This window comes from Canis lupus, chromosome 21 (genome assembly GCF_003254725.2).
Source record: "Canis lupus dingo isolate Sandy chromosome 21, ASM325472v2, whole genome shotgun sequence".
Lineage (NCBI taxonomy): Eukaryota > Metazoa > Chordata > Mammalia > Carnivora > Canidae > Canis > Canis lupus.
In genome coordinates, this window is record NC_064263.1 from 23,559,086 (window position 1) to 23,586,587 (window position 27,502).

At 52.8% G+C, this 27,502-nt stretch overlaps 1 protein-coding gene and 1 long non-coding RNA gene across 7 annotated transcripts in view; one reads left to right on the forward strand and one right to left on the reverse strand.

Annotated features, from left to right (window-relative positions):
• Positions 1-1,347: 1,347 nt before the first annotated feature.
• The window catches only part of SLCO2B1 (solute carrier organic anion transporter family member 2B1), a 45,874-nt gene continuing 19,719 nt past the window's right edge, over positions 1,348-27,502 (reverse strand). For all 5 annotated transcript variants that reach the window (XM_035704291.2, XM_025458989.3, XM_025458988.3 and 2 more), the window contains exons 7-14: positions 25,705-25,895; positions 18,144-18,246; positions 14,265-14,622; positions 10,905-11,070; positions 6,392-6,555; positions 4,730-4,794; positions 4,275-4,395; positions 1,348-3,206 (exon numbers count right to left, since the gene is read on the reverse strand). In XM_035704291.2, the coding sequence (XP_035560184.1) occupies positions 3,026-3,206; positions 4,275-4,395; positions 4,730-4,794; positions 6,392-6,555; positions 10,905-11,070; positions 14,265-14,622; positions 18,144-18,246; positions 25,705-25,895 (1,349 nt within the window). In that variant the 3' untranslated portion in view covers positions 1,348-3,025. The remainder of the gene's footprint in view (positions 3,207-4,274; positions 4,396-4,729; positions 4,795-6,391; positions 6,556-10,904; positions 11,071-14,264; positions 14,623-18,143; positions 18,247-25,704; positions 25,896-27,502) is intronic.
• On the forward strand, positions 13,286-26,384 carry LOC125753231 (uncharacterized). Of its 2 annotated transcripts, XR_007404520.1 has the most exons (3): positions 13,286-13,529; positions 20,605-20,713; positions 23,233-26,384. It is a non-coding gene; the product is annotated as an uncharacterized LOC125753231 (long non-coding RNA). The 2 variants fall into 2 exon arrangements; XR_007404519.1 differs by having other exon boundaries at positions 20,605-26,384.

A 27,502-nucleotide genomic window follows, 5' to 3' on the forward strand; every position in this document is an offset into this window, starting at 1 on the left:
CATCTTCCAGCCTTTGGACGCTGGGTGAAAAAAAAAGTGAGCTCATAGATGCAATTGCTTGCAGCTCCTCATTGGCCAGAAGCCATAAGAGGGCTGCTCCCTGGACTCCCTTGCCTGACCTGCTCTACCCCTGGCTCTCAGCCAGGTGTCTCTCTTGTTTTGACTCCTGGAGTCTCCTCGCCCTGACCAGCCTGGGACGTTTTAAGCATAAAGACCTCACTTTCTCCTTCAAATCTCACCTCGACCCAGAGGTGGACTCAACATGAAGCTAATGCTGCTTGAGTATCAGGGTCTCTCCCCAGGCCCAGGATGGGGCCCCTGCAATGTGTTCAGGTTGTCGTGTTCTTGAGAAATTTGCAAAGGTAAGATACTTGAACACGAGCAGTTAAGGTTGCTAGTTCTTTCTACTCCAACTGCTTGTGCACAGTTTCTCTTTATGTGAGGTGGTTGGAGGGGCCGTGGGCATTTCTGGGATCTGGCTAAGGGGCAGTTGACTTGGGAATCAACTTAATTTTGGTTCATTGGGCTATATTTATATGGTTCTCAGTCGCCTCTGTATCTAGATAACTCATTGCTAGCCACTTGCATGTGGAGAATGGCCTCTAGGAACCTTCCTACCCACTGTCCAACTCGGCATTGTGACATCAAAGTGTCATATCCAGAGGTCATCTTGTGCCATGAACGTGCCTTATGCAGTCTGGCCCAGTGCTTGCTTCGGCAGCACATATACTGTGCAGTCTGGCCCTGGCAGCACATGGACAACGGAGGAAAAACAGGTTTGCAATGATGGAACCAGAAGCTAGGCTGCAGAAAATCCTTCCAATCATCAAGGGGGGAAATGTATTTTAGATGTGTGCACAACAGTTTGTAAAAAATAAGTTATTTTTAAAAAATTGTGTCATGTATTTGCCTTGACTTTTCTTGTTCTAGATATTCACTTTCTTATACTTACCTAATTTTGTGTTCTTTTTCTTAAAAAGGGCTCCACAAAGTATATAAGCTTCATTTCCCACAAAATCCTGGCTCTGCTATTTATGTTCTTATGATCTTGGGAAAGTTGCTTATTCTTTCTAAACTATTTCCTCTTCTGTAAAATGTGAATGACAGTCTGCACAGGTGAGGACTCGGAAAGCTTCATGACCTTATTCCATTTCTGAAACCATTACTAGAGGAAGTAGCCCAGTCAAATGAAAATTAGACCAGAATATACAGATAGGGAAAGATGACATATACAAGAAATAATAGCAATGAATCCAGTAAAACTTAAATATAAATAACTGGAAATAATGTGGTTGTTGCAAACTCTAAGGCAGTTGGTAAGAAAGGAATTTTGTAATATAAGAGACATTATGCAAGAACAAATTTAATAATAAGCTGTGTTTATAATTCCAGATTATTTCTGCAAAACCTGGGAAACAGGAGGTAATGAGAAGGAATATTAACATGGGAACTGCTTCATCTTGTTGGAGGAAATTTTGAAATTCTTGGCATTGATAAATACAGGCTCAGATATTTATAAAACATTTAAAGGTATCAACCAGTAGAATCAAAATGGGAGTTAGAACTTTTGTACCCTCCTCTTCTTCTTCTTTCACCTCAAGGAGAACCTCAAGGCCCTGCTACAGGAGCTGCTCAGAGGGCTAGAACCACATGTGCCCCCACTACCCCCATCGGCCCTCGACTTCTCCCCTGCTTCCAGCACAGGGTTGGACACAGGGCTTGGGAAGCTGCTGCTCACAGCTCTGTCTCCTTCCTACCAAGCAGTAGGTCCTGGTCAGGTCAGATGTGTAGTGGCAACAAAATGGGCTGGAGTAGATGAGGAAACTCCCTCCTCCTTCCTGGGGGTGATAACCAGGCCGAATAAAACAAGACAAGGACCAGTTGGTCAGACCCAAGCATTCTACAGATCCACTCATTACAGAGAACTGGACGTTACAGGCCTCAGCCTTACAAAGAACAGGTCCTTACACCAACCCAGGCATCACAGAGAACCAGATGTTATCCCTAAAACATGGTTATGACAGAACCAGACATTATCTACATAGTGCTAGGTGACATAGATTCAGGCACCTGGAAGGAAATGGTGAAATTAGGAGTCTAGTCAATGAGGATCATGATGGTTTTAGCGGCCCTGGTCAAATGTGGGAAGTCTTGGCAATGCATAAGTATCAGTGGATGTGCGCTAAGTGTGTGTGGTCTTTGAAGTCAGAAAATACCCAAGTGTGGGGCCTGGATCCACCTCCCCACTGGATTTCCTAACACAGAGACCAGGCCTCATCCAGACTGTGGCTCTCTGAGGGCAAGGACTGGGATTTCCTGAGTCTACAGAGTGAGCCTTCCCCCTCAGCTAAGTCCCCCAGGGGCCCCTCACACCAGGCTTGCAGAAGGCCCTGACCAGCCTGGATACTCAGAGAGGCCAGTTTCCTCCTAGTGGGGGCCTCCCCCTCACCTCAGCACTCTGCCTCCAGGGGGCGCCAAGTGGACATTTCTTGACAGGCTGTCCTGGCCCCACCTCCAGACTGCCTGGGGCTGGGGAGGAGACCTGAGTCCATCCTGACCACACAGCTGGCCATAGCTGGAAAGGGCCTGAAAGCTGGCAAGTCCATTTCCACCTGTCAGAGATGGTGGCTGACGCCCAGAGAGTGTAGGGTGCTCCACATAAACAGCAGAGCTGGGCTAGAACCAGGTGTGTAGGGCAGCCTGGCCTACTGTTGTCTATTCTCTATCCTGGGGCCTGGGGGAGTGATATACAGTCCTTCCATCAGGAAAGTGGCTCAGGTCAGCCTGTCTGGCTGGGGGAGGAAGGGGGAAGGCCATTGTGCTTTGGAAGTGACCAAACACACCAAACCCCTAGATAACTCTTTGGTTCAGATGAGTAACAAAGGCCCAGAGAGGGTCAGTGTTGCCTGAAGTCACATAACAAGTTAGCAGAGGCGTCAGAATTGGAAAACAGGGTTCCTGACACCCAAAATTGGGCAAAGGGCCCAGAGGAGGTACTCTCTATGACTGCTGCTCTAGGGCCGGCTCACACACTGGATTCTTCAGGCTTCTTTCCTGACCCTGACGCTAACAGCTGCTGCTGTGGGCCAGAGGTGGATACGGTCACCTGGGTCCCCTCCTCTTTGACCTGCTGCCTTAGGATGGCCAAAATCAAGGCAAAGCAGGCCAGGGATCCTGTCTTGAAGAAGAACTGGAGGCCAACAAATCTGGAAAAGAGAAAGGGACCTGTGAACTCAAGCTCTCCCTGTCCAGGGCTTGGGTGTCCTTGGGGTGGGGCAGAGTGGGGTCAGCAGCCATCACCCATCATGTGGTCAGAGACATAGAGGCCTGGTTAGGGGTGAGTTGGAAAGAGGCGTGCAGCCAGCCTAGGGCAATGGACCGTCACCATGGCCTTAGTTAGGGAGATGAGGAAGCCCCTGGGGTTGACTCCTCTGGGGGTCCTTCCCTGGTAGAGGGGGAGAGGCTCTGCAGTAGGAGCCTCTGTGTCCCATCCCTGGCTGGCTTGTAGCCTGGGTCAGCCCTGCCTCTCTCTGGCTGTCTAAGGGCTCAGGGGGCCCGACAGATGCAACTTGAGCTCACCCCACCTCCCACAAGGAGGATTCGCTCTCCCCTGTTTGCCTAACTCACCAAGGCTCTTATTTTATTTGATTTTCCTTCCTCTAGGAAGGTCCCTGGCGAGTCCCAGCCCACAGGATCCATGCCCTCCTCAGAGCTGGCAGGGACCAGCTCCCTGCTTCCAGCCCTGTTAGGAAGTCCCTTCCCACCTCCTATTCCATCCCGGCAGCCTCTTTGCCTTTGGGTTTGTTTAGGCTCCCCATTGCACAGATGGGAAGACTCCGTTCCAGAAAAGGCAGGTCTTCCAACGAAAGAGACAGAGCTGGGCTGAACTCAGGCCTCCTGTGTCCTAGATAGGCCTTCTCCCAACCCCAACCCTTTGTCTCTCTCACAGCTGGGCTGCTCCCCTGATTCTCCCCACACTCAACCATGATGACAAATGCTCACAGACCATGGTTAGATCATTTGGGTTCAAGGCCCAGCTTTGCCAGTTGTCAGCCATGTGCCTTGGGCTGCTTTAAGTCTCACTTTCATCATCCATAAGAGTGGGGGATTGTGGTTAGCTCATAGGACTGGTAAGCTCAGTGCAGGATGTAGCACCTGCTACCTGACGGGGCGATACGAATGGGCCTCTCATCCCTGCTGTCCTACCTGGGACCCCAAGAGTATTTCCAGCAGCCTTCCCGCAGGGCCCTGGCAGCTCCCACCCCAGGTCTCACCGGTTTCGGAGCAAGTCGTGGTCATAGTAGCGGCACACGGCCCGACGCCCACAGCTCTGGGCCCAGTGCACACAGGTCGTGTCAATGGCACTGCCGTGGATCACAGGGCTGGGCATCCAGGCTGAAGGAGAAGGTGGCCAGGGGACAATGGGGCCTGGCATTCTTGCCTTACCCAGCCCCCCTACTCCCTGGGAGACACAACCCCCAGACCCACTGGGGCCTCTTTTCCCATAAGTCTTTGACCCTCGAGCCCATCCCTTATCCTGGTGTGAGATGCTGCTTCTCTGGAGGGCTCTCTAGCTGTTTGCACACTCACCTCCAGGGTACCAGGTCCAATCTCTTGTCCCATGGGCTTGTGAACCCTAAGGTCAGGAACTAGGTCCTGCTCATCCCTGTGTCCCCAGGCCCGGCACACCATGAGTGTGTGAATTAAGGGTCCCAGGAAGGTTCTTTACCCAAAACTCTCAGGAGCATGAACTGGATCCCCACAGCCAGCGTCTTGTCTTCTTTCTTCACTCCCCTAAAAGCAGAAACACAGCGACATGAGGATTAAGAGGTCCCAGCCTCACGGAGACTCTCATCATCCCCTTCTCTCTCACACCCAGGGCCAGCCGTCCCCCAGTCTGAGGGTCCTAGGGGTGGGGGTGGGGATGGGCTCAGGCTCCCCATTTCCCTTCAACCTGTGGAGCCCAGGCCCCATTCCAGGCACTCTCACTAGCCATCAGGACCCTGGGCAGGCCTCCCTGTGTTCTTGGTCACACCCCCCCCCCTCACCCCTTCCTCCTACGCTTGGTACAACCTGAAGCTAGGTAGCTAAATATGCTTTCTAACTGACCCAAGCACTGTGAGGCCCCGGCCTAGGGTGCCCAGGCAATCACTGGCTCCTCCTTAGAGATACCAGCACTTGGTGTTTGCAGAGTGCTTGCTAAGGGCTCATTCTATACTGCAACCCTTTCATCACCCCCATGAGGTAGGTTATACCGGTAGCCCCATTTTATAGATTGGGAGACTGATGAATGTTTAGACAGGTTAAGTGACTTGGTTAAGATCCCACAGATGGTGGGTGTCGAGAGTCAGAATCTGTGGCACACTGCTGGCATTAACTCCTCTTACCCGGGCTGTCTGCCGGGACACCTGACTCCTTTACCTTCTCTCATGTGGCCGTAAGTTTTATAGATCTACGTGTCTTTCCATATTTGTAAGGAAGTGCCATCCCCTTTTTACTTTTCCAGAAAGCAGATAGGGAATAAAAGTAACTCCAGCATAAGGAAAACTTGGGATTATTCTGCTCTGAGGTCCCCTTATTCCTGTCCCCACCCTAGAAATGCTGACTCTGGCCTCAGGTAACAATTTGTTAGTCCCAGCAGGCTACCTCAGGACAATGGCCAGAAAGATCTTGGACAGGGCGGCCCGGGTGGCTCAGGGGTTTAGCACCACCTTCAGCCCAGGGCATGATCCTGGAGACCTGGGATCGAGTCCCATGTCGGGCTCCCTACATGGAACTTGCTTCTGTCTCTGCCTGTGTCTCTGCCTGTGTCTCTCATGAATAAATGAATAATTAAAAACAAAAAGATCTTAGACAAAGAGGCACTGCTCTTCGTGGGCTGGGCCCACCGTGGACATATATCAGGCTCATTGGCTTGAAGAATCATGAACCACACTGCCAGGGCTTGGTTTTCTCCATGTGCCTCCTGTGGCCCACCCTGTAACTATAGGCAGGGTCGAGGTGGGCAGTCAGGTGACACTCCACTTTTTCCTCCCTGTGACTGGGTAGCTGGGTCAGGACTTTCAGTGTGGCTTCCACTCCCCTGGGGCAAATAGGGGCCTGGCTCTCAGTACTACTCTACCCAACACTTGCCACAACACTTGGGTCTGGCTTTTGAATTTCTCTGAGCCTCGGTTTTCTAATCTATAAATGGGTGTGGCGGGGAGGGGCTTCACTTTAGTAGGATGCCATGAGGACGAAGGCAGGGCAGTGAGAATCTGGTCTGTTCGCGGTGGTGGGGGAGCAGGACACCCAGGTGGCCTCCTTCAAACCCTGCCTTCGGGATCCCTTATTCCGTCTGGGGTTAAGGACTTCTTGATCTCTACCAGGTAGGGCCCACGCCTGCTTTCACCTTAGGATGAGCATGAAGGAAGGTGTGTGGGTGAGACTGGCCAGGGCGGCACCCAGGCTGACCAGGAACATGAAGGGCAGCACCAGGTGGCTGCAGGCTGAGTCACAGGAGCCCGCTGACACGGGTCCGCCCCCCGCTACGCAGCTGCAATTGGTGTAGAAAACCTGGAGTGGGAAGGGAGTGGAGAAAAGCCTTCAGGAGCCCCCAAGGGCCAGCAGCTGGCCAAGCGCCCGAGGTCCCAGAAGGCTTGCGAGAGACCCGTGGGCACTAACCAGCTGGGGTAGAGCCGGCCGGAGGCTGGCGTTTCTGACCCCTGCAGCCAGGCAGGTGCCCGAACCCCTGCTTTATGCACACATGGGCTGAGGCCGTGGGGAGAGGCAAGCGGAGAACAGGAAAGGGAGAGGGGCTGGGAGAGCATCACCCCCCATCACACCACACCCACACACATGCACATTCACACATGCTCACATACATCTGGCATTCACACACACACGCCACAGTCCCACAGCACACACCCACACACCTACACACACACACACACACACACACACACACACACGTGCACACAAACTCTCTCATTCGTTCACCTAGAGATGTCAGAATGTTCCAAATTCCTGACTGTGCCAGGAATCAAAGTAACCGAGAGTGTTTTGGGGAAGGAACTCTGATGTTCCAGCTCAGTGTTCCCCCGCCCCTTTCTACTCTACTGACGTCTTTTGGGGCACCTGGTTGCAGAGGAGACTCCCCAGGAGAGAATCAAGCCCAGGAGAGACAGGCAGACAGCATAGTGGGAACCCTGCTGCAGCAGATGAGGGCAAGGAAGGTTTCACCAGAGAGGGCTGTTGGATTTGGGTCTTGAGGAATGAATAGGAGTTTGCCTTTAGGAATGAATAGGAGTTTGCCAAGAGGAAAACTGAAATGGAAGGACAAATATAAAATCACATAAAAGTAGCAGGAAAGAACCCAACAAAATCTTTCTGTCTGCCTGGTGTGGAGAGTGCAGGCAGGGATGGGCAGAGGGGAGGCGCTCGAGGGCTGTGCTGGGAGGGCATCGTGAAGAGCTTGGGACTGGAAAGAGAAACCTGGACTTCTGTGTCCAGAAACACAGTGGACTGGGGACCCTGCCAGTCATCCCACTGACACAAAATGCTGGGTCAAGTATTGGAAACAATGTCCTGAGTGCATCCACAAGCTGGCAGAAACTGAAAGATGTTCAGGGTTAGTACTGAGAGAGGCTGGCACCCGGATTGGTGAGCAGAGTCCTGAAACAAGTGTCGGCCACAGCATGTTTACAGAACCTGTACTAGACAGGGACTTAGAGCTCTTTGAGGCCTGGGGACTCGAGGGCCCGAGGACAAATCCTAACCCTCCCTCCTGCCATGGTGAAGTCTAATAGGAGGCTCCTCCCCCTTCACAAACTGGGACCCCTCCAAAGGCTGAAGAATGTGTAAAAGCTGACCCCTTTTCAAACTGCAGGGAATGGCCCCCAGGCTGGCCCAGGGGCGTGTTTGATTGCACCCGCATTCCCACCCCCATGTGGCCTAGACACCTTCCAGCTTCGGATTCTTTCAGAAATGGTCTCGATTGCCAGTGCCTTCGGGTGTCTTGCAGGAGCAAAGCAAGCCAGGAAGCACAGGCTTTTCTTTTCCGTACAACAGTTTCTCACCAGTGTGTCCCAGGGAGCCTCAGCCTCTGCTGGGACATGGGTGTGCAGGGATGGGTGCCATCAGCCCTTGAGGTGGCCTGGTCGGCCTGGGGCAGCCTCTCACCTCTAGCCATGGCAGCCTCAGATACTTCCCATTGTGAAAAGGGTTAGGAGTCCCTGAGGTGGAGTCTGGGAGCCTTGGGAAGAATTTAAGCATGGGAGGGATGAGGCTGACAGTACAAAAGCCACTCTGGCCCCTGCAAGAGGACGGGCCAGACAGTGGAGGCAGGCCAAGAGGCCCAACATAGAAAGAGTGGTCAGAGGCGAAGGAGGATGGAGAAAAGGTTTTGATTTGAGAGATACTTTGGAGGTAGAATTAGGGCAAGGTGAGAGGGAGAGAGAGACCTGGGATTCAGGCTTGGGTAACTGGGTGCTCTTCTGTGGCTGCAGGGTGCCTATGCATGGCTAAGGTGCCACATGTGTGCAGCTTGCTGAGCATATGCCATTTGGAGCGTTGCCTGCAGGCTGACAACCTACTGGCTTGGAGATACAATGGAGGGACAGGTAAGGGGAGAAACATTCCAGGCAAGGTTGCTAGCAGAGAAATACCCTGCCCGCACGCCCTTTCAGAGTAGCAGAAGATTTGGGGTGGACACAAAGCTAGAGGCCCTGCTCTTAGAGTTTTCCCAGCTCTCGTTCACATTCGTCTAATTTCGGCAGGAAGTGCTTCCTATGGATGACTTCAGTCTCTCCAGCTGCCTCTGATTCTCACTCCCCAGGGGGTTCAGCCTCACCCCCTGAGCCTCAGATCCCACCAGCTGCCCACCCCTCCCCATCATCCCCCTGGTCATTTACTCATTCACAGTTACTGAGCACAGCCACCCTGGCCTCTGAGCCACCCTGGGCAATAAGCCACCCAGCCCTGGGCCCGACAGCTCGCTCACAGTCCACCTGAGGAGGCTGGCTTGCTGCAAGACTACTCCAGGCCAGAGGGACAGTTCCTGAGGGCTGGCCGAGACCCAGCTGCACCCTCCTCCAAATACTATGTCCAGATACAACCTCTGAGGATGCTCTGGGGAGGTAGCTGGGCTGGGAGGCCAGAACCCTGGGTTATAGTCCCAGCTCTGGCATTAAGACTTTGGGCAATGCCCGGTCCTTTCCCGAGCCTCAATTTCTCATGTGTATGTGGACTAACAGGAGTGTGTACTACCAAGTGCTTGAAATTTCCCAGCCACTGTGCTAAGTGCTTTTCATGGATTTTGTCATGTGGCTCCTTACTCACTCTCCAATCAATTCACCTGAGGAAAGCATTTAGCACAGTAGCTGGTATACAGTAGGTACTCAGTACAATCACCTCTGTTTTATAGACTAGGAAACTGAGGCACAGATTAAATAATTTGCCTGACGTAACAGAGCCAATTACAAGTAGAACAGGGATTCGAACTGAGGGCCTGGCCTCGGGCTCAGGGGCCCATATCCACAAAAAGTTGACTATTCCCTTGGGGATCTTGCCCCAGCTGACAAGATCTGGGGTCCTCTGGAAGGGTCTCAGGGAGATGAAACCAGGCAAAGACAGTGAGTGCTAAGGAGGCCCAAAGGCTGGGATTGCGATTATTGCAAATGCAAACAGTTTGCACAGCCCAGGTGGCACCTGTTGGCTTGAAGCCCCATAAATCAGGTGGTTCCCTCTGCACCAGCCCCTGGGGCTTAGGTCTCTACCTGGAGGAGCCTTGGGCTTGGACACTGATGCCCAGCAGGATGCAAAGGCAGGAGTTCCACATGACAAAGGTGGGGACCTCTGGAGAGAGGGACGTGCTGTCATGATGGCCAGCCTGACACCGCACAGCCCCACGCATGCTCTTCTACAGCCTGGGGGTCTGAGGAAGGCAGGTGTTATCCTCATTTGTCATCTGGGGCACTGAGGAAAAAGGGGAAGAGGAGTAGCTGCTGCTACTTATTCCACTCTCTTCCCCTCTGGGAGTTCCTTTAGGGTAGGACCCCTTGGCTCTGGGTCCTCTGTCCCCAATCCAGGGCCTGGCCCAGAGGAGGGCTCTGTGAAGGTTTGTTGACTGAATGAATAACTGATGGGGCTCACTGTGCCAGGCTCCCTGCTGTCTCCCCATCTCCTAGCCTGCCCTCTGCTCATCTTCCTCCATACTGTGGCCTCAGGTATGATCCAACATGGCTCTGACCCTATCATAGCCTAGCCAATGCTTCCCATCACTCCCTTAATAAAATCCCTGATGGTGGCCCGGCATTCAAGGCCCTTCTTTGCCTGAGCCTCACTTTCCCTTTTTGAAACCTTAGGCTTCTGCTCCAACAGATTCTTTGCAGTTTTTTGAAACACTGCGTGCATGTGTGCACATGCCACGTGCATGTGCTTGCTTCCAGACTCTGCTTCTGCTCTTTCCCCTGCCTGGAAGGCCCTTTTCTAGTTTGCTCACTCATCCTGGAGGATCCAGCACAGATGCCACATCCCAGGAAGCCTACTAGGCAGGATGCATCTTCTTTCATCTTTGTCTGTAGCTGTGGGGACCATGTCTCCTGCCTATCACCACCCCCAGAATTCCTGACTTGTTTCCTTCTGCCTCTCCACTGCACAGACAGCTGGAGCCAGATCTGGTGCACGCCTGTGCTCTGAGGCCTGGCACGTGGCTGGGCCCAGATGGGCAATAAAAGTTTATTGTGAGAATCATATTCTACACTGGCCAACAGAAGGAGACAGACTGGCCAACAGATAGATAGACAGACAGACAAAGAGCCACTGAATGAGAATTTTCAAAGATGGGGGAGCATGAAAGGCCTACAGAGACAGGGAGGGTGGAGCCCGGGGCGGGGGCAGAGGAAGCAGTCAGAGGCCTGACCAACCTGGCTTTTGTCCAGAGCTTCCTGGGCCACCGGACTTGTGCAGCCTGCCTGGCAGGGTGTGAGGTATTCCACATGGGCTCTAGGGTCACAGACAGGATTAAAGTCATCCAATGGGCAGGAGCAAGGCTCTGAGCAGGCTGGAAACAGCTCCGGTCCAGGCAGGTTGCTGGTGGGAGAGAAGGTGGGCAGGGTTAGCCTGGCTTTCCCCCTCCCAGACCATGAACCGGGGCCACCTCCACCCTGCAGCCCAGCTCTCCACCCTGAGAACAGTGGCCAGAGATTTAGCTCCACACAGAGGTGTTTTTTCGTTTTTTTTTGTTTTTGTTTTTGTTTGTTTGTTTTGTTTTTTGTTTTTTTTTTGTGTTTTTTTTTTACTATCAAGGCTGCCCTGTGAAGGTGCCATGAGGAGCTCCTTGTCATGGAGGTGAGCAAGCAGGGAGATGGGCTAGAAGCCGCAGGAAGCCTCCCGATGGGCAGAGTGGAAGTAGAGTCTGATGGAGGCCTCCGAGACCCCTTCCAGCCCTGGGATCCTATGAGCCTTTGAACTTTGGCAAATATCTCCATCCCTTAATGGCCTCTCTTTAGGAAACACAAGATAAACTCATCCTGGGATTTAGTCTTAGATGAAAAGTGCCTTTTTCTTGATGGGCTGGATTTGCTTTCTTTTCTTAGAAAATTTGAGTTGTGTATGTTGGACCAGTCAGGATACCTGACTAGCTGTGGGATCACTGACCTATCCCTGCCTCTCTCTGGACCTCAGCATCCCTGCCTGTCAGCTCAGCTGGGGATCCCCTCCCGTCACCATCATGCAGCCTCATGACCTCTCAGCTCACTGTCACAACACTGTTCCCAGTGGCCACCGCATGACTTAGTCCCAGTAACTCCCTTTGGAGGGCCTGCCCCCAAGTCCCAGGAATACCCCCATTCTAGTCAGCTGGGGCAGGATGGGGTAGATAGGGGCAGGAGATCAGGAGAGAGGCTGAGTCCAAGAGCGTAGGTCACCCTGGGGGGGTGCCATTTGCAGGTGGCCCCTGGGGCTCAGAGTATGACCTGACTTCATGGCTAGGAGGGAGAAAACCTGCCAGGGAGCCTACGGCCAGGCTACAGAGGAGGAGGAGGCTGGAGTGGGTGGCTAAGGGTCCTGTGGGCTTAGGGTGGGTATGGGCAGTGGCACAGGCAGAGGGGCAGGCCTGGCCAGCTTAGTGAGATCTCAGTTCCCTGGAGAAGAGGCTCAGCTCCACAGGGGGCTGGGGATGTGGGTAGGATAACTGCTGAGTCAGCCAGAGGTAACCAGAGTGAGGAGGGGGCATGGAGCAAGTGGGGAGTTTCACTCCTTCCCTCAGGTAGGGGTCTCCTTCTCACAGTGGTGGGGGTCATCTCTTCCTGCTTCTCTGGCAGGCAGGAGGGGGAACGGGCAAGGCACTGCCTGAGCTGAAGCTGCACCAGGGGTTTCTGCCCAGGGGCAGGCACTCCTCAGGTTGCCCCTGCAGGCAGCAGGAAGGTGACTGGATGAGAGCTGGGGGCTCTTCCTCAGCCCCTTGCTCCTGTGGGGAGACCCCTGCCTTCAGGCTCTGTCCCTCCCAGCCGGATAGCCCTGGCTGGGCGACTTCACCTCTTGGAGCCTCACCATCCTCATCTGTGAAATGGGGATAACGGTAGGACCCATCTCAGAGACGTTGTGAAGGTTCAATGACACAGACTATGGGAAGAGCTGGGCAGGACACTGGGTACATGGGAGACCCTCAGTTCTTGGCAGCTGTCAGTATCACTAGTTGGGCTGGAATATGAAAAAAGTCTCCTGAATTTGCTCAGTTGGTCCTAAAAAGCTTCTTCAATGAATTAGAACCCAAATCTCAGGGAGTAAATAGCAAGAACAAAGATGAGAACACAATGAGATGAGATGTCAGGGTCAAGGTGAGAGGCAAAAGGAAAGGGAAATAGGCATGTGTGCTAGGCTGACTTTTTTTCCATTTACTTTATGAAAAAAAAAAAAGTCATTTAAAGGCCCTGGCTTGGGACGCCCAGGTGGCTCAGTCAGTGAAGCAGCCAACTCTTGATTTCAGCTCAGGTCATGATCTCGGGGTCCTGGGATTGAGCCCCATGCCAGGCTCCGTGTTCAGTGGGGAGTTGGCTAGAGATTCTCTATGTCCCTCTGCCCCTCACCGCCAGGCACATGTTTTCTCTCCCCACCCACCCCCCACCTCTGCTCTAAAATAAATAAATAAATCTTTAAAAATATTAACAACAACAAAAATATTAAAGGCCGTGGCTCACTTCTCAGACCAGGGACTTCAGAGGGCCTGGCTAAAGCTCCACCTGCTGTGCCTAGAACACGGACTCTGCAGCCAGGAGGCAGCAGAATTGCCTTACTGTCTGGGAGAAGAAGGGACAAGGAAGGAGGGGAAGGGAAAGGATGATGAGGGAGAGGGTGTGCTGTGGGGCCTGGGCCAGAGAGAAGGGCCGTGCCTCCCTCAGGTGGGGAGAGCCAGCCTGTGGTAGAGGGAGGAGACGCCCAGGAAAGGTGGGAGCAGAGGCAGTTGGGGAATTCTAGCTGGGTCTTGGGCCAGCCTAAGCCTGGAACAGCTCCCAGGAGAAGTGAAATCATTCTGGAGAAGAGGCAGCAATGTAAGTTCCAACACTGTCTGGAAGACGGTCCCCAGTGGGAGAGGGTGTATGTCTGAGGCAGGGTGGGAGGACAGAGAGACGGAGAAGGGAGATAGGCTTCGAGGCTTTCCTCCCGGTGCTGCTTCCGATGGAGGAAAAGAGGAGTTTTAGGGTCATGGGACAACAGAATTTTAGCTGCCGAGCTCTCAGAACCCCTAGTCTTTAAAGCCTCTAGGCCAACTCCTCCCTAGGGCTTCAGTCCTTTCTGCCTTGTCCATGACAGATGCCTTCCAGCCCCTGCTCGCCCCTTCTCTCCACATCCCCACCCTCCAGGGATGGAGGCCTGCAGGCTCCCAGGCAGGCCTCTCCCCTGCCCAGGAGTGGAGCCTCCCTCACGCTGAGCGGGGTCCTGCTCTCGACGTGCCTTACCTCCGCTTGGCCCACGGGGTGGGGCCCCTCGGGAGATGCCGTCCACACCAGTGGCTTTGCCGTGCCTTGGCTTCCACCTCTCCCCGGGCCTGAGCTGTCCTGTCTGTGAAATCCCCTCCTCGCCCCTCTTAGTGATGCCTGACCCTTTCCCTGGAGGCTTGGAGGGAGCAGTCCCATGGCTCTGCAGCCAGGAGGAGAGGGGAGGCGAAGGTGCTGGTAGAAGGTGAGATTTGAGGTGGGTGGGTACCCCACTCCCCTGGCCCTGTCTGCACCCCCTCCCCGACACCTTCCCCACCTGCTTCTTACATGCTCTGAGCACACACTCACCCAGGCTGCCGGGTGATGCCTGCGATCTGGTGGGTAGGGCAGCCCATGAAGAAGAGGGGCAGGCTGAGAAGTAGGCAGGACAGCGCCCCCAGCAGGCAAAGGATGCCACACCGCATGGGGCCCAGGTGGAGGCGCTTGACCAGGACGCCCCCCAGCACGATGCCCATGATGGCCGAAGGGATGGTGAGGGAGCCTATGAGCAGGTTGGCGTAGGACGCTGTGACGGAAAACTGGCGCTCCAGGAACTTGGGCAGGAAAGTGGCCATGCCTGCCACCATGGACGACGTGCACACCTGGGACAGGACCACCAGCAGGAAGATGGGGTGGCGCAGGGTCCGCAGCAGCACCCTGGGGAACACTGTTGGGGTGAGCAGGGAGGAGGTCAGGTGGGCAGGCCAGGCATGTTTTCGTTTCTGTCCTGTCTCACCCTGTTCAAACTGGTCCACTCCTTCCATCCTGTCTCATTTAATTCTACTGCACCCAATTCTATCCCATTGCGTTTGACTCGTTCCCATTTAATTCTCCTCTGCTCTTGAAGCTCAGTTTCATTCTATTCCATTGAGTGAGATTGCACTCTATTCGATTGTGCCTCTTTCCCTTTGATTCTATCCAAAATTTGATTCCATCTATTTCTTTTCCATACCTCCTATCAGATTCTATTCCATTCATCTCATCCCACCTCGTTCCATGTCTTCTGTTCCACTTACTCATCTTATCCCCCCCCTCCACCGCCCACGTCCTTTTCATCCTGTCCTGCTCTCGCTCTTTCCAAGCCAACCCAGGCTTTTGTCTTCCCTCCGTTGTCCCCAGCATGGGACAGCAGCCCCTCGTCTGATCTTCCATCCCTAATTTCTCCTCTCCACGGTGCTTTACCCACATGTTTTGCTTACTTAGCTATTTTACTGTCACCCCACCAGCATATCAGCTTCATTTAGAGCAGGGCTTTTTGTTTGCTCTGTTCATTGCTAAATCTGCAGAGCCTGGGGTATAGCAGGGCACTCAGTAAATATTTATGGAATAAATGAGGGAATGAATGAATGGACATGCAGGCCAATACATGATCAAGTATCAAAATGTTGGGGCAGAAGTACGATCTCTAGAGAAGGTGAAAACTGAACAGGTGCTGGGTGGCTTCTCTTCAGTAGGGCCCGAAGAATGGATCTTTTGGAAAAGGAATTCCTGTAGGGTTAGGGACACAGCAGGGACAGCAGCACAGAGAGAGGCCTGGAAGCGATAGGTCTGGCTTTGACAACCTCCCCACTCCCGTTAGCTCCTAAACCGGTGCTTTGCGTGCGGGCAAATCTGCTACCCTGAAAGGCACGTAACATGGGGTAAGTTTCGAAAGAGCTTCCAAAGCGTTCATCTGCGCCCTGGGTGGCCAGTGTGATGACCAAGAATGCTTTCTCTTCTGACACATGCAATTCTCCCTCCACTAACAGCAAAAGAGAAAGACGTGTTTCTGCCTGCCGGAGGCGAGATGGAAGCTAACGTGAGGTGTGGGGGAGGGAGAAGAAAAGGCCCTGCTTTTTTTTGTTAAATAATAAATTTATTTTTAATTGGTGTTCAATTTGCCAACATACAGAATAACACCCAGTGCTCATCCCGTCAAGTGCCCCGCTTCGTGCCCGTCACCCATTCACCCCCGCCCCCCGCCCTCCTCCCCTTCCACCACCCCTAGTTCGTTTCCCAGAGTTAGGAGTCTTCATGTTCTGTCTCCCTTTCTGATATTTCCTACCCATTTCTTCTCTCTGCCCTTCTAAGAAGACACATTGGAGGAGCAAACCTCTTGGCAGTCGGGACTTGTGCGGAAAGTTGGTCCTGGGGCTCCTCTGCACCAAGTGGGAGGTCCCTTCTGTTCCTGCAGTAGCAGGATTTCTCTGTTGCTGGAAATCTCTGTCTGTCCTCAGACCATGACCAGAGCCCTGTCAGCTAGTTCCCTAGCCCCCTGGGCCAGGCCAGGAACTGTTTCCTTAGAGGCCAAAAAATAAAGACAAATAGTCTAGGATGGGTGGGTAAGAGCTGGGGCCATGGAATTCCCCTTCCTCTATGTCCCAGGCCTGCCTCCTGTCCTGAGTCCCTTGGCCTACACACAGCACATTCAGCCAGCCGGTGGAGTGAGAAGGTATGACAGGTGGCCTTCACTCCAGGTACCTGTGCCAGCCTCCCTCCATCCTTGAGCTGCCCTGGCCAGGACTTGCCCAGGCTGTATTGGTGCCCTCATGGTACAGGGGGGCTCGTAGCGGGGCAGGGACCTATCCAAATTCATCTGGAGAGGCTGGGGCAAGGCCAGCAGTTGCCAGGGGTTTCCTGAGTCCTAGTGTAAAGGCCATTCGGCCTAGGATACCCCACCCCACCCACTTCCTGTGCCTCTGGCTGTGGGAGGGCTCTAGCTCGTTACTTGTTTCTCTCCTCTTCTCCTGTGTTAATCATCTCAGGTGCACTTCATACCCATCCTCTGGCTCTTCAGCATCTGCAGCCTATCCCTAGAACAGCTGGAAAATTCCTGGAGGGTGGGGCTATGCCTTTCACTTAGATAGGAATACCTGAAGGGGAACTCCAGGGGCACCTCCATTAGATAGCTGTTTCCCTTAGCTTAGCAGTGCCTCCTCCATCAGGCAGGCTAGGACTTCTCTCCATTCAGACACTATGTCTTCTCTATCAGATCGGAGCCTCCCACAGCTCAGGGACTAGGTCCTCCCTCACTTTGGGAATAATGTTTCTTCCCTGTGTCAGGGGCCTCCCTTAACTCAAGGATGTTGTCTCCTCTATCAGACAGGGACCTTCTCTAGCTCAGGGACTGTCTTCTCCCAAGAATTTAGGCCTCTTCTAGCTGCAGGGCCATTGTTCCTCCTCCCTTTGGATTCCCCCCGTGGTCGCATGTGGTCAAGGCCAAGCCTCAGGTCATGCTGATCCCTCTGGAACTCAGCAGAAAGCCCTGAAGCCAGGCTTGCTGACCAACTAAAAGACCGATGGCTAGCCCTGCCTCAGTGTCCTCTAGGCTCACGGAGAAGCTGAAACAACCAGAGACAATCTGCCCAGGACACCCACTGCAGGATCCAATTTCAGTGATTGGCCCCAGCTTCCCTCTGGGCAGAAGCCAAAGCAGTGATTAATAAACTCTCCCATGAAGCAGCCTGCTGGGGCCTTCCAGCAGCTGGGGGTGATCTAAGGTTAGGGAATCTAAGCCCTTCCTGCCCCTAAGCCCAGCCCCATGTAGTCCAGCACCCACCCACCCCCCTTACCCTGGGGAGGCTAAAGAACTGGGGGCTGGATTACTGGTATCCCAACATCACACTTCCAAGAATTGAGCCTAACTTCCTGTTTCAAAAGTCCTCAGTGGGGGTAGGGGTGGGTGCTGAAGCAAACCCCATGTTCATTACCCTCCTAAACCACAGGCAGCACAACTTACTGTCCCAGGACATTGTCAGAATAATAGCAATAGGGCAGGGGTGATCATTGAAAAAAAAAATAATTGTACTTTATATAAGTAAAATTTTTTTTAATAGTGTACAAAAGGCTTTCCATTCATCACTCCATTTGATTCCCCTAATAGTCCTTGAGAGAAGCAGAGCAAAGATTATTGGCCCTGAGAGTTTAGAGAGCTGAGAGGAGGGAGAGCCAGGCTTGTTAGGGGAAGCAGAGGAATAGCACTTGAGCTTGACCTACAGGGACAAGAAAGATTTTGCTAGATAGCAATAAAAACTCATGTTCCAGGCAGAGGGGATCATATAAGCAAAGACTTATAGGAGTATATGGTGCTCCTGAGGGGTCCATAGGTGTGAAAGATAAATAAAGAAGGGGATGAAGGGGCTGGACCCTGTACAGCCTCCAATACACCTCTGCTCCCACTTCTCTATATCCTGGCCTGAGCTCACTTACCTTTGATGAATTGGATCACTGTGAGGTCTGGTGCAATCTGGGCAAGGCCATCGTGCTTCTCTTGGGATGCCCCCGGGCTCTTCTCAGAGGGAGAATCTTCACCCTGGGAAGACACACAACCAAGGCAGTCAGCTAGATGGCCAGACAGTTCTGCCCCAAGATGCCCCTGGGCTGGGGAAATACTTTGGGAAAGAAGAGGGTACGGGGCTATCACCTCATCAGAAGCAGTAGGGTCAGTGTGTTCCATTTGTTCTTGGTCCCGAATGGGTGTGGATGGATTGATCCTGATGCCTGCTGGGTGGGGGTGAGACCTCTCTGGTGCCTGAACACCCTAGAAGGACCTTTGCTTCACCTTGGTGGGAGATCCCTGAGAAAGGCTGAGGTTGAGTGTCATGTTAAACCAGCAGGATGGGCATTCAGAGTAGAAAAGTTGATTTTCAGGAAAAATTACTATCTTACATACCCACTTAGGTCTGAGTCAAACCTTGCTCAGTGTCTCTCACCCACTGGGCTCCGAGCTTTGCAAGAGCAGGGATCGTGTTTATCTTATTCTCTGTTGAAACTCTGGTGCCTAGCGTAGGGGCCTGGGGTGGAATAGTGGGTATCTGATAAATATCTATGAACAGAAGGAATGCAAGAGATGGCTGAGATAGGCAATGGGTGTGGCCAATGTCAGGCTCTTGAAGAAAAATGAGATCAACAAGAGAGACTATTGCAATGCAAGCAAGCTCCTACACTGCTTCTGGTTCAGAATGGAGCAGAGGGTCTGCACCGAGTACCCCAGGGGCCTAGCAGAATGGAGATTCCAGGTATGCCAGGCCACCGGTATGTGGCCTGGTGGCTCCGGATGCACATTTCTCCTCCTCACAGGGACCTGCAAAGGAAGGAGACGTACACTCCACACAGGAGCAAAGTAGCTGTGAGTTTGGGTAGCTTGCTCAACATTGCCCAGAACTGTGATCTGAGCTCAAGCCTGCCTGAGTGGAGACCTTTACCCACGACGCCCTGTGAGTCAGAGGCCCGTGGTGCAAAACAGGCAGACATGGAGGCACCTTTGTGGAGTACTCTGAAGGGGCCTGAAAGCCCACAGTCTAAGTCACTGGGTGAGGCGCTGTGGCTCTGTTATTCATTTACTCCTTAGATTTGTGCTGTCTGATGCAGCAGCCACCAGGCACATGTGGGGGCTGAGCACTGGAAACATAGCCAGTCCACACTGAGATTGTGCCATTGAGTATCAAGCACCGGCTTGATAAAAGATAAATAAAATCTTTAAAAAAAGGAAAATACCTCATTCTTAATTTTTAAAATTTATGATAGGCTGAGAGTATTTTAGATATGGTGGGTTAATTTAAACATATTATTAAAATTAATGTCTTTTACTTTTGAAATGTGCTACCAGTTAATATTAGAATTACGTATGTGGCTCATGTAATATTTCTTTGGGACATGTTGCCTTCAAGAGAATCAGAATCTGCTCGTACCTTTCTCTGTCCTAGCCAAGGCACGGAGAGTGGTGGGGGAAGGGCCCTGGGACCCAAGGGAGGGGTGCTAGAGCTGGGGTACGGCCCCAGGAATGGAGGCAGGAGGTACTGAGGTAAACTAAGAATCTCCCAATGTGTGGCTTTTTTTTTTTTTTTTAAGATTTTATTTATTCATGAGAGACACAGAGAGAGAGAGAGAGAGGCAGAGACATAGGCAGAGAGAGAAGCAGGCTCCCTGTGGGAATCCTGATGCAGGACTCGATCCCAGGACCCCAGGACCACAGCCTGAGCCAAAGGCAGATGCTCAACCACTGAGCACTGAGCCACGCAGGCGTCCCCCTCCCAGCGTTCTTATCAGGACCGACAATCAGGCTCCGCCTTTGGACAGGCAAGATCTTGTTGAGTTCCTTGTTCTCAATGTAAACAGTGAAGACAACCACAGGGTCTGCACGTCCAGTCCCCTGTGGTCTACCCAGTACCTTCACATCCACCGTGTCAGCTGATTCCTACAGCAGCCTGGTGAAGAGGTCATTATGGCACCTCTTTCACAGAAGAGGAAACTGAGGCCTTAGAAGAGGCCCCAGGAGCAATAAGCAGAGGAGGTTCTCGAATGTAGGTCCTCCAGTACCACCGTCTCACCCCTATCTCATGCTGGGAAAAAGAGCACGGGGTTTGGAGATAGCAGGGGTGGGGTGGATCTTCCAGAGCTGTGGGGTGCTCAGGGAAGGCCTCCAGGAGAAGTGAGGTTTGGGATTTGGGTGGACAGGAAGGGTGAGGCATGCTAGAGCGGAAGCACGGTCGGGGGAAAGGCCTGTGTGCGGGAGATGACCGGGAAGCCACCGTGGGAGCAGGGGCTGGGGTGGGAGCAGGGGTAGCAGCTGGGCAGTTTGGAGGGCCGTGCAAAGGGACTCGAGCTTTTTCAGGTGGGCACTGGGCGCTCCTGTCCTGTGCTCTTTACAGGTTTGTGCCTCTCTCCCCAGATCTGTTTTGAGGACTCCTGACCAAGAGCCGGCTCCAGGAACCAGAAGCATTGTGGCTCTGCTCCGAGCAGGGCTTGGAGTCAGACGCATCTGGCTGCAGTTTGCCCAGGTCAGCAGGCCTGTGCTGAGGGGACTGGTTAGAACTTCCCCTCTCGGGGCCATGTGCTGACTGCTGCAGGCCTGTGGGATGCAGGATGCTGTGTGTGGTCTGGTGCATGCAAGGGCCCTAGGTCTGCCTCGGGGGCCCCAGGAGCTGCCCTCAGGGGAAGCTGTGTCCCTAGAAAGCTGTATGTGAGGCTGTGACCCCAGCCCCACAGAGCCACGCTGACCCTGGCAGGTGATAGGGTGCTCTCTGCCAGCCCTCAGCTTCCCTCACACGTGGCCACGGCAAGCAGCCCCGGGAGTGGGGTTATCTGCTAGACTTCCCACCCGCTGTGGGAGGGAGGGAGACTGTTTCTAGCAGTGTGCCTGGAGATCGGAGTGATCAGAGCTTCACTGAGGATTGCGACATGCTCGGGGTTTCTCACATTGAGTCTGTGCAACTGGCCGTGCTGCTCTTCTCCCTTTGGCTACCAGCAAGCTCAGAACCAAATAAGCGGTTATATCAACTGAGTTCATCTGTGTGGTCCATGCTCCTGTGTTCCTCCCTCTCTGATACCCTTTTGCTGCTGTTTCTATTTTCCTGCCTCTTGGTCTTGAGTGAGGTCCCGTGATGCTCTTCCCGGGTCTGAATCTCAGCTCCACCATTCACTAGCCCTGCAGTCAGGTTATCTGATCTCTCTGTAACTCCACCTTCTCAGGTGTAAAATGGGAATAAATGAACCTACTTCATAGGCCGACCACAAGGAGTGGAGTCACAAGGCCTGGGTTGCCGGGGATACGGAAGGACACATCACAGGGCTCCCAGGCTGGTTGGGCGGGATCTGGAGGCAGTGCCTGTGGGGGGAGAGGTACCCAGGCACAAGGGAAACCCGAGTCACCTTGGACCTCTCAGGGGCTGCAGAAGGAGCACAGAATCCCATGGGAACAGAAACCTCTCAGCTGGCCCTAAGGCCTGAGTTCTCAACGTTGCTGCCACTGCCCATTCCTGTCCCTGTCCTTGACCATTCTTCCACAGAAGCACATCAGGTTCATGATTGGGAGAAAACAGATTTCATAAACTCCTAGACTCATAGGCCAAAATTACAGCCACATAGAAACATGAATTTGGGGAGGCAAACCCCCAAGACAGACTTTGCACAGAATCATAGAATAGTAGAACACAGGCACTTGAGAATCTTGACCAGAAACACAGAACTTTAAAACTGTATGTTAGGATCCCAGACTCTGGGAGATGGCCTAGAATAACAGACATGGAGACTCCTGGGTGATAGGAACCAAGAGAGGTGACAGAGGCCAGTAGTGCTCAGAGGCTGGGTGGGGATGGGGGCTCTCGATGGATGAGGCCTTTCTTAGTCCCTGGCCCAGCCCCAAGGACGGCCACTCAGAGGGACCTGCGGGTATGGAGGACACAGGAGGGCCGCTGACTGAGTGGCATCCTGCAACCACAAGGACAGACAGGGCCGGATGACCAGCTGGGGAGCCCCGAAGAGGCCATCTCTACTCCACAGGCTCGACAGAGCCATGTGCCAGGAGTCCTGGGGCCTGACAGGACCTTAAAGACTGGCCAATCATAGAGAGGGAGACTGAGGCTTCCAGAGAGCCAAGGCCTGCCCTGGTTCCCTCCTAGAAGGCTGTCAAGTAGCCACCATGAGGTCACAGATACATGGGCGGAATCAAAGGCAGGAAAGCAGAGCTCCTGGCCTTCCCTGTCCTGTATGGCCTCCCCCATCTACCATCTCATAATCTTCCCTGTGGAGACCATTCAGGCTCCCTTCCCCCCAGGCAGAGAACTCCAAGCATGTCCATCATGAGCTGTCCATCAGTCATCCCTCTCTTGGCTTCTGGCCTCCTTCGCTGCCTGAGAGCTTCTTGGGACCGAGGCTGTGGGCTGCACCCTTTTCTCCCACAGTGAAAGGGCTTTATGTACTGCTCCATTTGGAGAAGACATCACTGAACCTGTCAGAGCGGGTAGACCCTGCTCCAAACCTCTGCCCATCGTACAGATCAGGAGACTGAGGTCAGAGAGCTTCGCTGGGTCATAAAACCCTTATATTACACACCACCATTAAAAACTGCATTTCCCTATAGGAGGGTATTTAGGAGACCCCTGAGCCTGGGAGAAGCTACTCAAAGGGATTTCAGAAACATTCTCCCCTTCACTCTCCACACCGCCCCCCCCCCCCCCCCCCCCCCCCGGCCTCTTCCCACTCTTTACAGAAGCTACACCTCCCATATCCATGGGCCTGGGCTTTCTGGCTGCCAGTTCTGCCTAACTGGGCCCTTCCTCCTGGTCCATCTACCTCCCCTTCCATGGCCTGTGGCCTGAGTGGGCTGGGCCAGCCCGAGTAACTGCAAGCAGAGCTGGCCAAGGCTGCCTCGGGGAGGCGGGAGAACAAGTCCTCCCACATCAATATTTATTGCCTGAGAGCTGCTGGAAGCAGATCATCATGTTCTCAGCCTTCGATTCTTTTTTAAGAACCTCTCACCCCCTTCCTTCCTCACTCCCCATCCCCAATGTGCTGACAGAATGAATCCAGAGAGCCAGACAGGTTCACAGCCGGGGAGCCAGGGTTTCCAAGCATCACAGAGCGGCAGCTCTTCAAACCCGGAGCCTGCACCACAGCAGCGTCACCTCCAGAAACTGTGCTTTCTTAGACTTCAAGGCACACAGAATATTGCTCCAGGAATCGACCCTTGGCATCTTCCGAGACAGAACCAAGTGGGGAAGTGTCTCGCTCAAGGTCACACAACTGGCACATGACTCAGCCCGGACATGCCTCAGCCTTGCTTCTTCACCCCATGGCTCAACTGGATGTTCTCTGTTCAGATCTAAGGCCCAACCTGGAGATTGCCCATAACCAGAAACTCCTTGCTTCCTCTATCACCACCCTGACTTCTAAGAACTCTTCCCTCAAGTTCTAGGAATTCTTACTTCATTCAAATTCTGGCCTGAGCTAGGCAGAACCAGTAAGGGCCATCTGTGGTTTCAAGCTGTCTTCTTCCCCTGAAAATGGTCCCTCTGCAGGGCCTGCCTCCCTTTGCCTCTGAGCCGGGCACCAGCCCAGCCCTGTGTTGTCCAGGGATGTCCCATAGCAGAGCAGTACCCGGGCCTGAGCAGTCTCCCTCCTGGGTGGCTCTTGGACTCATCTCTTTGTCCCTGCTCACTGCCAGCGCACTGCTTCCTACCTAGACCACAGCCAGAGCTCCTGCATCAGCCTCCCTGCCTCCACTGCTCCCCACATACCCCCTTGGTCCCTTTCTCTGCTTAGAACCTGGTGATAGGGGATCCCTGGGTGGCGCAGCGGTTTGGCGCCTGCCTTTGGCCCAGGGCGCGATCCTGGAGACCCGGGATCGAATCCCACATCGGGCTCCCGGTGCATGGAGCCTGCTTCTCCCTCTGCCTGTGTCTCTGTCTCCCTCTCTCTCTCTGTGTGACTATCATAAATAAATAAAAATTAAAAAAAAAAAAAAAAAAAAAAAAAAAAAAGAACCTGGTGATAGAGCCATGGGACTCCCATTTCTCCTCCTTCCAGGGCTACCAGCTGCTCTTGAAGCTGGCAGGCAAGACCTTTCCTATTCTGGCCCTTATTGGCTGTTCTAACATCAATTTTCATTAGTCTCCCACATATAAAACTTATGCTCCAGCAGAGGTGGGGGATGGGTAGTGAGGTTCATAGAGCAGCCAGGTTTGGGGTTGGACAGACTGGGGCTCAAATTCTAGCTTTTCTAGACAAAGACATTTTTAGCCCTCTCTCCCAGGCCCATACTTTCTTGCTCTAAGTTGGAAGTCCTGTCTCACATCACAGCAAGCATATTCAAATGCACCAACATGCCTCATTAAATAGAATTATTCTTGCTGCAAAATATTCGACAGGCTTTTTACAAATCGTCCCTTTGAAATTAGAATTACTTAGCAGCAAATAATTTATGATGGTGGTTTCTCAACCATTATTTCCCTGTGAAATAAGATCACCCCACACGCTTGGTCACAGAAATGTTGTGGATGAGTACTTGGGAAAAGAGAATATCGAACGTGCAAAGTTTCAGAATGTAATAAAATGTGTGTAAGTGCTCAAGAAAACCTGACACGGTCAACATTAATGACACATTGAACTTTTATCCAACCTTTCTGTTTTGTCATTTTTTTTGTACTTTGGAGCCAATTGATTGTTTTTAAGGCCGCATGTTCTGGTGAGCCTCTGGAAAACCCCCAAATCATCTCTCCTGCCCAGTGGATCTCCTCTGAGGAAAGGACACCTGGCCCTCAGCCGAATGGGAAGGTTTCAGCAAGATACCCTCGAGCACTGCACAGTTTGCTCCTTATCAATGAATCTTGGTCCCCACTAGGCCGCACCTGTCTTAAGGGTAGAGACCATGTGCTGAGCTCCAGTGTCGGCCTGGCACCTGGCCCAGAGCTTGCACTCAATATGCATTTGTCCCCTAACTGCTTCTGAAAAGGCTGGATTCATTTCTACAGCTGACTCCTCTGTCCATGCTGTGTCTGCACCTAGAATGCCCCCTCCCCAGGCTTCTACCATCCTTCAAAGTCCAGCTCAAATCCTGCCCCTTCAGAGAAGTCTTGTCAGACCAATCTCCCCCGCTCCTACATTCTCACCTGCTCCTACTTCTCAATATTGCTCCAGCATGACATGTTTAGAACTCACAAAAACCGTGAAGTGACGAGCAGAGAGGCGGACAGTGTGATGGCTAGACAGAGGGCATGGGCTCAGCCTGGCTGGGATTCTCATCCCAGTGCTGTCCTTGCTGGCCTGTGATCTTGGCTAGGTCACTTCCTCCTCTGGCCCCTGATGTCAGCTGTGGAAGGGGCAGGCCGTATTCATGTGTGGGGCTGTTGGGGGATGCTGTGGAGCTTGGACAGAATGACTTTGTAAGCCATGAATTGTAGTGCCCAGGAAGGATGATGTTTAAAGTCACAAGGGAAGACAAGTGGGTGGGGGCTGGAGCTGGGACCAGGGTGAGGACTTGGAGGGGGCTTACCTTGCTGACCGTTGAGGCTGAGGCTGCCAAGACCCTTCGCCGAAAGCGGAGCTCATGCTTCTCCTTGGGCATCTCCTTGGGGAAGAAGAAGTAGGGGATGGCGGCCAGGGCCACTGCAGCAGCAGAGATGAGGAAGCCCAGCCACCAGGCACCCACCCATCGGGGGTCCTTTGAGGTCAGCCTGATACCACCTGGAAGAGAAGACCATGGTGTTAGGGTCAGGATGGGCTGTCATTTCTTGGCCACCACCCTGGGACTGGCCTTTGGAGACATGGGGTGGCCTGGGCCAGGAGTCAGGAGACCGAGGCTCCAGTTGTGGCTTTTGCCAGTTACGTCCTGTGTGACCTTAGACAAGGCTTTGATCCTTCCTGGACCTCAGCTTTTCAACTACTGAGGCATTGTGTTTAGTGGTCAAGGTTATGGACTTTGGAAATGGACTGCTGAGTCTGAATTCCATTACTAACATAACCTTGGGCAAATCATTTAACCTCTTTTTGTCTCAGTTTCTTCCTCTGTAAAATACAGACAATAGGAGTACCTACATCACAGGATCGTGTGAGAATCATAGAAACCAATGCATGTAAAGCACATGGTATGTGCGATATAGATATTCATTCTTCTTCCTCATCTTACCATTACTGTTGTGATTATTATTATTATTAAATTGATGCTTAGGACTACTCTTGTGCATCTCAGACCTGCATCATTAAGATCACCAGGGTGCTTGTCAAAAATACCCAAGACCAACTTAAAACTACCATGGGGGGATCCCTGGGTGGCGCAGTGGTTTGGCGCCTGCCTTTGGCCCAGGGCACGATCCTGGAGACCCGGGATCGAATCCCACGTCGGGCTCCCGGTGCATGGAGCCTGCTTCTCCCTCTGCCTGTGTCTCTGCCTCTCTCTCTCTCTGTGTGACTATCATAAATAAATAAAAATTAAAAAACAAAAAACAAAAAACAAAAAACAACAACAAAAAACTACCATGGGGTGGATTGGGAAGGTGACCGAGGAGTCTGACCTTTAACAGGTTCCCCAGGTGTAATTGGGACTAAATTATTCCAGATGTGTCTCCTGGCTGGAGTGCCCACATCTCCCACCCAAGCCCTTGAGCTCAAGGCTGAGTTAGATACCTCCTCCCTCAATTGCCATAGCATCCGCAAACAACTTTATAGCAGCACCAATGCATAATGACACCAACTCCATGAGTAGGGCTGGTTCCCAGGTGCTTGGTTCTGAGCTCTCCTGGCCAGGGTCCAGAGTACACAATTGGCACCCAGAAAATGAATCTGTGAAGCTGGGGATGAAGTTGGCTTTTGCACTAATTCCTCCTCCACCTATTATTCCCCCTGCCAGCCTGGTGAGTACGAACACAGGCATCTCCCTGACTCCTCTGCTTCTTACACACCCATCTGTGCCTGTGATCTGCCCACCCCATGAAATCCCCCATAGGGAAAGGGTAGGGAGATCAATCTACAGGAATACCACATCTGCCAGTGGAGGAGCCCCATCTGCCAGATGATGTCAACAGAGCCAGAAAATACCCCACCTTCCCTGAAGCTGGGTGGGGCATGTCTGGGAAAACCAAGGAAGACAACCAGAACTCACACTTGGCTCATGGTACCAGTTTTCTAGAAGGAAGGAGGGTGGGACAGGGCTATGCTTAGTGTATCTTGTTCAGAGCTGCCCAGGAGGCACCCTTGTGCAAAAGCTAGAGAGCAAGAAGCTGAATCTGCGTGTCCATCCATTCATATGTGTGTCCCCTGAGGTTTCTAGGGCTTGCTGAAAATCTCCAGGTGAG